Source organism: Carcharhinus amblyrhynchos, chromosome 26 (genome assembly GCF_965287045.1).
Source record: "Carcharhinus amblyrhynchos chromosome 26, sCarAmb.v2.hapA, whole genome shotgun sequence".
Taxonomy (NCBI): Eukaryota; Metazoa; Chordata; class Chondrichthyes; order Carcharhiniformes; family Carcharhinidae; genus Carcharhinus; species Carcharhinus amblyrhynchos.
The window spans coordinates 18,883,569-18,893,808 of record NC_137349.1 but is presented as its reverse complement, the minus strand read 5'-3'; the positions used below and the strand labels follow the sequence as shown (position 1 = coordinate 18,893,808).

At 41.1% G+C, this 10,240-nt stretch overlaps 1 protein-coding gene across 4 annotated transcripts in view; it reads right to left on the bottom strand.

Annotated features, from left to right (window-relative positions):
- Positions 1 to 5,045: 5,045 nt before the first annotated feature.
- The window catches only part of LOC145358852 (casein kinase I), a 98,870-nt gene continuing 93,675 nt past the window's right edge, over positions 5,046 to 10,240 (bottom strand). For all 4 annotated transcript variants that reach the window (XM_080213187.1, XM_080213189.1, XM_080213188.1 and 1 more), the window contains 2 exons: positions 9,795 to 9,901; positions 5,046 to 8,281 (listed from right to left, as the gene is read on the bottom strand). In XM_080213187.1, coding sequence (XP_080069313.1) covers positions 8,227 to 8,281; positions 9,795 to 9,901 — 162 coding nt within the window. In that variant the 3' untranslated portion in view covers positions 5,046 to 8,226. The remainder of the gene's footprint in view (positions 8,282 to 9,794; positions 9,902 to 10,240) is intronic.

Genomic DNA, 10,240 nt, shown 5'->3' with positions numbered 1-10,240 from the left:
GGGGACGGGAGGCAGATTACAATAGAGGAGAAAGATCAAAATCTAAAGTCCGAGGGCTGCAACATTGCCAACTGGAAGATGAGACACTGCTCCTCCAGCTTGTGCTGGTCTTCACTGGAGCATTGCAGCAGGCCAATGACGGACATCTAGGCATGCAAGCCAATTCATAAAACTTTCTCTTTGTAATCTTTTGTCAAGAAAGAAATAATTTCCGCTTACAGAGTAGCTTTTATAACATCAGGTCATCCTGAAGCACTTCATAACCAAACACTTTTGAAGTACAGTCATTCTTGCATTTTAGGAAACCAACTTACAGAAAGAAAAACAGAAAATACTGAAAAGTCTCAGCAGGACTTTCAGTATCTGTGGAAAGAGAATAGAGTCAACACTGAGTCTAACGTTAGCTCTATTCTCTTACCACAGATGCTGTCAGGCCTGCTGAGATTTTCCAGCATTTTCTGTTTTTGTTTCAGATTCCAGCATCTGCAGTAATTTGCTTTTACGCACACGAAGGTTCCACAAGCAGCACAGTGATAATGACCAGATAATCAGTTTTTGGTTGTGTTGGTTAAGGGACAACTAGGAGAATATACCCGTTCACCAAAAAGGCACCATGGGATTTTTCATTTCCATCTCAGTTTAAATGACTCATTTGAAAGTTGCACCTCTGACAATACAACGCTTCCTCAGCATAGCAATTGACGTGTCAACCTAAATTATGTTCTCTCAAGTCTCAGGATGGGATTTCAGCACAACCTTCAGATAGAGGCAAGAATAGTACCACAGCTTTTTTGTTAGAATTGACAACCCTGCAAAATAAGTTGTAATTTATGAACACGCAGGGTAAGAAAGCTGATTATGTGACTAGTTTTCAGAAATTGAGGACTATTTGGAAGGCAGAAGTTAGCAAATCCAGAAAACGTGAGGCTACATTAAAGTCCAGCTCAGATTTAGCAACAATTTGGTTCAGTGAACATGCTGCATACAGCAATAAGACAAGTGGCTGATTAACCAGGGTTTTCTTTTGACGATCTTCATTGGAGATGTTGGCCAAGGCACAAGGAAATCATTGCTCTTCTTCAAAAGTGCAATGTAATCATTAATAACCATCAGAATCAGTTTAACATTCACTAATGTCATACGTAGTGCTTTATAGAACATAGAACACAGAACACTACAGCACAAACAGGCCCTTCGGCCCACGAGTTGCGCCGATCACATCAACACCTACCAATCCATAGACCCATCTATAACCCCCAATCCCATATACTCATCCAGAAGTCTTTTAAAAGACCCCAGCAAGTTCGCCTCCACCACCACTGACGGCAGCCGATTCCATTCACTCACCACCCTCTGAGTGAAAAACTTACCCCTAACATCACTTCTGTACTTGCCTCCCCGCACCTTAAATCTGTGTCCTCTCATAGCGACCATTTCAACCCGGGGAAATAGCCTCTGAGAATCCACCCTATCAATTCCTCTCAACATTTTATAAACTTCTATCAGGTCGCCTCTCAACCTTCGTCTCTCCAGGGAAAAGAGTCCCAGCTCCCTCAACCCAACTTCATAAGGCATGCCTCCCAGTCCAGGCAACATCCTTGTAAATCTCCTCTGTACCCTTTCAATAGCTTCTACGTCCTTCCTATAGTGAGGCGACCAGAACTGCGCACAGTACTCCAAGTGAGGCCTGACAAGGGTCTTATAAAGTTGCAGCATTACCTCCCAATTCCTAAACTCAGTCCCTCGATTAATGAAGGCCAGTACACCATACACCTTCTTGACCACATCCTCCACCTGCGAGGCCGATTTAAGAGTCCTGTGGACCCGGACCCCAAGATCCTTCTGCTCTTCAACACTACTAAGACTCCTGCCCTTGATAGTGTACTCGTTCATCCCATTGGTTCTGCCAAAATGGACGACTACACATTTATCCGCGTTGAAGTCCATCTGCCACTTCTCCGCCCAGTCCTGCATCCTATTTATGTCCTGCTGCAACTTTTGACATCCTTCCAGACCATCCACAACACCACCGACTTTAGTGTCATCAGCGAACTTACTAACCCATCCCTCCACTTCCTCATCTAGGTCATTTATGAAAATGACAAACAGCAAGGGTCCTAGAACAGATCCCTGGGGCACTCCACTGGTGATTGACCTCCATGCAGAAAAAGACCCATCCACAACCACTCTCTGCCTTCTGCAGGCAAGCCAGTTCTGGATCCACAGGGCCAAAGCCCCTTGGATCCCATGCCCTCTCACCTTCTCAAGAAGTCTTGCATGGGGGACCTTATCAAATGCCTTGCTGAAGTCCATGTACACCACGTCCACTGCACTTCCTTCGTCAATGTGTTCAGTCACATCTTCGAAGAACTCAACTAGGCTCGTAAGGCACGACCTGCCCTTGACAAAACCATGCTATTTCTGATCATGTCAAACCTCTCCAAATGCTCGTAAATCTTGTCCCTCAGAAGCCTCTCCATCAGCTTACCAACCACTGAGGTCAGACTCACCGGTCGGTAATTTCCCGGGCTATCCCTGTTCCCTTTCTTGAAAATAGGAACCACATCCGCAATCCTCCAATCTTCTGGAACCTCTCCCGTCTCCATTGACGATGCAAAGATCATCGCCGGGGCTCTGCAATCACTTCCTTCACCTCCCAGAGTATCCTGGGGTACATCCCATCTGGTCCCGGCAACTTATCTATCTTGATAGAATTCAAAAATTTATGTAAGTGTTTTCTTGCTAGGGGTGGCGATTGTTAGCACTGCTGCCTTACAGCACCCAGGGACATAGTGTCAATTATTGCCTTGGATGACCGTGTGGCGTTTGGACATTCTCCCCATCTGCCTGGGTTTCCTCTGGGTGCTCTGGTTTCCTCCTTCAGTGGCACAGTGGTTAGCACTGCTGTCTCACAGCACCAGGGACCTGGGGTTCAATTCTGGCCTCGGGTCCGTGTGTGGAGTTTGCACATTCTTCCCGTGTCTATGGATTTCCTCCAGGTGCTCCGGTTTCATCCCACAGTCCAAAGATGTGTGGCTTAGGTTGATGGGTCAACTTAGCATGGCCATAGTGTCAGGGGGATTAACAGGGTAAATATGTGGGGTTACTGGAATACGGCCTGGATGGGATTGTGATTGGCGCAGACTCAATGCGCCAAATGGCGTCCTTCTGCATTGCAGGGATTCTATTCTATGCAAAACACCTATCCTGAATTGTCATAGCACAAACTAAAATTACCAAAAATGCAAAATTACAATCACTACCCTCTCCCCACAATTGCAATTTGCAGCATGGTATCAAAAATGAAATTGGAAAAGTGCCAAACTGCAGATTTGCAGATGTTAAGCACTCTCAATGTGAAGCATGATCCCTTACTGAGGTTAGTCACATAGGCACAAGATAAAATTACCTACAAATTGCTGCACAGATAAAAATGCTTTGCTATTTTGCTAGTTGCGATTCTGGGTAGCATCCTCGTCTGGATCAGAAGGAAATGTTCAAATCCCACTCCAGGGACTCAAGCACAAAAATCTAAGCTGACATACCAGTGCAGTATGAAGGGAATGCTGCACTGTTGGAAGTACAATCTTTCAGATGAGTCGTTAAGCCCAGTTTATCCTCTCAAGTGAGGACAAAAGACTCCATGACAGTACTTCAAAGAAGAGTTTTCCCCAATGTCCTGGCCAATATTATCCTTCAATCAACATTGTTGTCACATTGCTGTTGTGGGAACTTGCTGTGCAAGTCAACATTTGCGAGTACTTCCTAGAATCCCTAAGGTGTAGGAGGAGGCCTCATTGAGCCTGCACTGACTACAATCCCACCCAGGCCCTATCCACATAGCCCTACATATTTACTCTGTTAGTCTTCCAACACTTAGGGGAAATTTAGCATGGCCAGTCTACCCAACCTGCATGTTTTTGGAGTGGAGGAAACTGGAGCTGGAGGAAACCCACGCAAACACAGGGACAATGTACAAACTCCAGTGATCTGAGGCTGGTATTGAACGGGGTCCCTGACTTTGAGGCAGCAGTGCTAACCACTGTCACCGTGCTACCCATCATTGGCTGTAAAGTCCTCGAGTTGCCTTGAGATTGTGATAGGCACAGCATAAATACAAGTCTTTCTTCCTTATTCTGCATTAACTCAAACTAACATATAAATAAAGGTTGATTACCTGAAACATGAACAAAATATTAGCATTCGTTGTCAAGCACAAATGTGTGTGTTTTGGATGCTGTAGTATCTATTGGATTAAAACAAAAAAGGACTTCACGGCTGGCATTTTGGGTTTAATAGCAGAATTCAGTGTCAAGTCTACATGGGTATTAATTAGTTAGGTCACATGCTTACAACAGCAGAAGAGCAGGACAAGGTCGGTCAATGGAAGAGAAAATGTATTAATTAATTTAGCACCTTAGTTGACTAGAATATTGTATTTCTCACTATTTTTATACATGCTCCAAGTCCAAAGATGTATAGGTGGATTAGCTGTGGCAAATGTGCGGGGTTACGGGGATAGGGATTGAGCTTGGGTAAGACACTCTGTCAGAAAATTGGTGACAACTCGATGGGCTGAAGGGCCTCCTTCTGCACTGTAAAGATTCTATGGGTCTATGGTTCCACAGTAGTTGTGTGTGTGGCTTGTTTTATACTGTACAGTACAATGCAAAAAAGTAGCTAATTATTTATTAGTCACAAATAAGGCTTACATTAACACAGCAATGAAGTTATTGTGAAGTTCCCTTAGTTGCCACACTCCAGCGCCCGTTTGGGTCAATGTACTTAGCCAGCACTTCTTTTGGACTGTGGGAAGACAGCAGAGCATCCGGAGGAAACACACAGGAACGGGGAGAATGTGCAAACTCTACACAGACTGACCCAAGCTGGGAATCGAATCTGGATCCCTGATGCTGTGAGGCAGCAGTGCTAACCACTGTGCCACCCATAATCCAACCTGATGCTTTTGTAAAGTTTCAGAACATTTAGTTAACACAGCAAAGAGTTTAATATCAGAATGAATAAAAAAATGCAAGACACAAATATGAATTGCTTGTATTCCCTTTATTTGGTTCTTTTCACTTATTACAGTCACCAAAATTAATGACAGCATAATAAAATTGCTCACGTGCTTGTTGTGGATAGGGACCATTTTACGTCAAGCAAGTGTTAATGATTGGGCAGCTCACAGAAAGCACAGTTCAACCTCTCGGTTACAGTGCTATTCTGAGCAGTATGGTTTATCACAAAAAGGTTACAAAATCTGAACCTAGACATTATACATCTTAACTGTCACAATAATACCCATCATGATAAACTGCATTCTGGCCAATAACAGACCCATCCTAGCAGAAAAGGCAGCAGGTGAATTTTGCAAAACATTACACAGCATGCTGGTGATTCCACTGTGCTACCATGACGTTATTTGTGACTCCTCTTTCTATCCATTAAGCGGAAATAGAGACGATTCACAGTCAAACTCTTGGTCATTTCTGGCAGCTTAAACTGCCCACATAAATTTTTGAAATTCTATATACAACAATAAGTATTAAAATAAGGTATGACCGTCAACAGCCCACCAAGCATTAGGTTTATATTTTTAATATATTCTCTGTTCAGCACTTGACTCAATTTTTCTATCCAAGGGAAATTAAACATTGGCTGTGCTGAATTGAGATCACCAGTATGAAAAGTGCATGTTTTTGGAAGTTACAAAATCAGTTCTGCCTTCTCTCAGGAATGGTCTATAATATCCAACTGTAGATTTGTTTAGACTTCAGGGGCGGGAATTTAATAAAAATACAACTGTGCAATACTAGCCTCTGCTAAAAACCTTTGGGCAGGCTCACATACCTGACATGCTGAATTCTCCATTTCCAGAAAAAATGTAATAGCTCACAAGATACTTGTGAACGCAAAGCTTAACATTATTTCAGAAAAATACAAGCAGCATGATTTTCACCTAAAATGTCTTCATATTTTCACTTGCAGAAAGGACCAGGCACACCTGCAATTTAGGTTTCAGGACTGCTTTAACCATACTGGCCAAACTAACCCTCTGAATGAATACTCGATGATACTTTGGAAAAAAAATGCAAAAAAAGTGTTACTTCAGTTTATTTCCATACAAAACCCATCACTTAGTACTGTAGCTTCTTCATTAATATATTACGATGCAAACATATCAAACAATGTTTACCATGGAGACCAGGTAACAGAAGATCAGGGGCTAACATTGTTAGCACTTTGTTCCTGTGTTACCCTCCTTGTATCTCAGTGGCAAATGGACACTATCCACAACAACACTTAAGCATTCAAAACATTTTTTAACCAACTAAAAACTGAATGTTACACAAATAAAATGTTGCACATGGTTGTGGATGAGTGTTTCTCTGCACCAGAAATAGACCTGTTAGGTACTGCACCAATGGAAATAGCTTCAGTAAAAGGTGACTCACAGTCAAGGACGTAACCTATAAGCTTATTTACGTGCAGGACACCAATGGTTCACTCTAGGTAGAAGCTTATAATCCAAGTTTTACTTGTACCTATAGTTACCAAGAATCTATTGAGATAGACAATCAATCAACAGCCCAGTCTTATCAGGGGTCCATTGTAAGTACCCTAATTTCCTGAGAAAAACCTGCAGCCTTAAAACAAAAGGGAGATAGAGCAAGTCCTAAAAATGGTGTAACATTTTTAATTAAATGTACTAAAACATAAAAACAATGGACTTTCTAAATAAAATTGTGCATAAAATCTTTGTGGTTCGACACACCAAGCGTATGGCTATCCAAACAGTTTACTGAAAGCAATGGATAAAGCTGGTAACTGGTAAACCTTGGAAGTCAAGATTTACTTCAAATTAATTTGTCCCAATTAAGACTAATAGCTGTGGTTTCAAACTGAGAAATTGAGGTACTTTGTCAGTAACTTTCCAATAAAGTAATTGAAACCTGAAGAATTCTCTTTGCTGTCTGATGAACCTGACTCAACTCTTCTTCATCATTCTTGCTTACAGTGAAAACTTCATAATTTGAGTCCTTTTGCTTACCTTTTACTCAAGTTAAACTAGCTCAAGAATGCTGTCTAGAAGCCTTCCAAAGTGCTTTACTGTAAACCTGCCAATGCCAAATGCTTCAAAATAAGGGACCGTTTCTTATCTTGAGCTCCTTTGCGTACTGGCAACGAAACTTGAGTGATCTCTGATTATACGGCATGATTAAGACTGAAGCCTTCAACTGTACAAAACTTTCCCCTCTTAAATGGGTTGCTTTGCCTAGATCCAATATAAATGGTGCCTCCATTAAAAAAAAAGGCCCATTCACCTGTATAGTGTCTGAAGTGCCCTTTTATCACATGGTACAGCTGCTAAAATTCGGACGACGACCATCTCCTGTTTATATAAGGCCCTCGTGCCATTTGGACCAAAGTTCAAACTAGATCTTAATTCGAACATGATTTCTTTTTTCCTGTGAACTATCAGGTCCTAATTCTACCCAGTTTAATAATGCAACTGCTTCATTTACATTTTGCAAACATTATTACATTTAAAAACATGCTACGTTTCCTACCATTTTTTGTATTCCCTTAAAAAGGTACATAGAAACAGTTTTTGCACAATCAGATCCAAAAGCTCTTAACACACTGTTATCGAAAGTGCAATTAAAAGGGGAGAAGAGCCTACTCCTCATCCCAACAGTACCCAATGACAGTGACTACACCACGCATTCAGGCTGATCAAAACAAGGGGGGGAAAAGAAAGAGAAAAAAAAATCATCATATGACTTGCAATTGTAACACTGGAGATGAGTGAAGCATGTCTGGTATTGAGTTTCAAATTATATCAGCAGTCCACAAAAAAATCTTGACATAATTGTTGTTGTTTCGTTCTGGAACTTTTTTAAAAACTTGAACTCGACAATGCCTTGATCCCACTGAGAGAACTAATCCTATTTAATGCAGATTTCGGGTGTTCATTTCAAAGACGATGCTTTTGTGGATTCTTACGGAAAAGAAGTAAAAACTTTGCATGGTGCATTTGCCAAGTCCACTAGTATGAACTTCACAGCAGAAAAGAGTACCAATGCGAGAGGCCCAAAATGCTGGGCAGGAAAGTCATGATCTTAGACAACAGCAGATGCCTGCCACAAAAGGGATGGATTTCTGAATTTATGACTGGAAATTTGCAGAACACACTTGTAAATCTCACAGCAGTTTCCAGAGTCACTTATGGCGCTGAATGGTTTTCCTCTTTCGCCTCTTGAAGAAACAACAGCACCTTAAAAAAATAAAACGCACAATTAGTTCAAGGCTGAAAAAGAAAAGGTCACCTGTGTTACTGCTAAAGGTATCAGTTGACTAAAAGATCACGAAGTTCCTGTTGGTATCAGCCAGAACTAGACTGTCACTCAAATTTGACTTTCCCCTTTGTGTGCAATGCCGATAATTGAAGTCATCTGGTCAATAGGAAGTGAATATAGTAGATGGTGGATTGAAGGATTTTTTTCTGGTCATAGCTATTTTCAGATGTTAATATATTTATGAACAATAAATTCACTACCACATGAACAGGAGGCAGGGTGGCACAGTGATTAGCACTGCTGCCTCACAACACCAGGAACCGGGGTTCAATTCCAGCCTTGGGTGACTGTGTGGAGTTTGTATATTCTCCCCTGTCTCCATGGATTTCCTCCAGGTACTCTGGTTTCCTCCCACAGTCCAAAGATGTGCAGGTTAGATGGTTTGGTAAATTGCCCCTTTGTGTCAAGGGCACAAGTAAAAATGTGGGGTTAGGGGGATAGATCCTGGGTTGGATTGTGGTCAGTGCAGACTTGATGGGGCAAATGACCTCCTTCTGCACTGTAGGGATTCTAGGTTTCTACGAACAGAAGAAAAACAGCTTTATGCACTAAAAAAATTCATTTTATCTTGTGCTCATCAACATGATGCTAAGACCCTATCATATTTCTGCTTTGGACACGAATATTAGCATCAAACACTCTTATGACAATGCAGATAGAAAATAAATCCTTCTTTACTGTTGAAATGATGTGAATGCCATAGCAGAACAATCTCGAATGCCCCACCCAATTTTTGTCAAATTGTATTGACGTGTGGGCAGGTTTTATGTTACGCGTGCCTACGAGCTACTAAGTTAACATCGTTGCAATTCATTTCATGTTGGATTCAGATAACCATCAGAAAGGCAAGCTTTTCATCTCAGGAATGTCATGCCAGAGGTTGAAGGACAGCGTACAAGCCGACCCCCACAGACATACTAAATTCTGTTCCAATACCAATAATAAATAGGCACTCTGATCTCAGATTTAAATAATATTTACCCACCCCCCCCAAACAGTCAAAACCCTACATAAACATGGAGAGCCTCATGGAGAAAACCATGTCACGGTCTGTCCCCGTGTAGACTAGCAGGAACAGAACGTAATGTGACAGTTACTGACGGAATCTTTGTAAAGCTGAATAAATTAAACAAAATCAGCTTTGAGTGTGAAATGTACTTTGCAGCTTTCAAATCGTGCCTATTTGCAACTATATTCAAAAATGAACTGTTGTCCATTTTTAACATGGAATGTCCTGATCAAGTTGTAATGCTTTTGCAGTGGAACTAAAGCTTCAGAACCAAATACGTGGTTTCTCTTAGATGCACACCTTAAATCATAAAACACGTGCTATCACTTATCTTTTCAAAGTGTACAATAATCAATAACTTGTATTTGCTTAATATTCAAAATTAAAAGTAAATTTTGTTGAAGATTAGGAGAAATTCATACTTGGTATCATCTGCCACTTCAATTTCTGCCGGGGCTGTGATGGGTGCATTGGAATGTCCTGCTGTGGGGTCATCTGTGTTAAGCTCTCCGTTTGTTGAACTCACCACCTTAAAAGAAATACAGAAGATAATTTAAAATATATAATTTGATGCCACTTATTTTATTCTTTTCTGTGTACTGTATATTTAAAGAATCAAGAAAAAAATGATGAGACTAAATCATCCAAAGTTGCGCTATATTGTCATCCAAGAAACAGGACCAATAAAATTAAAAACAGAAGTGATCAAAGCAACCACATGAATGTTCAATCAGGAGATAAGATGGAAATGCTGCAAAAATAATCAACATTAGTCAATCGGTACTTAAACACTGCACATAGCTCAATGAAGAATGTTTAAGAAATTACAGTATGATCAGACCTCATCTCCTCTATTTACCTTGTATAC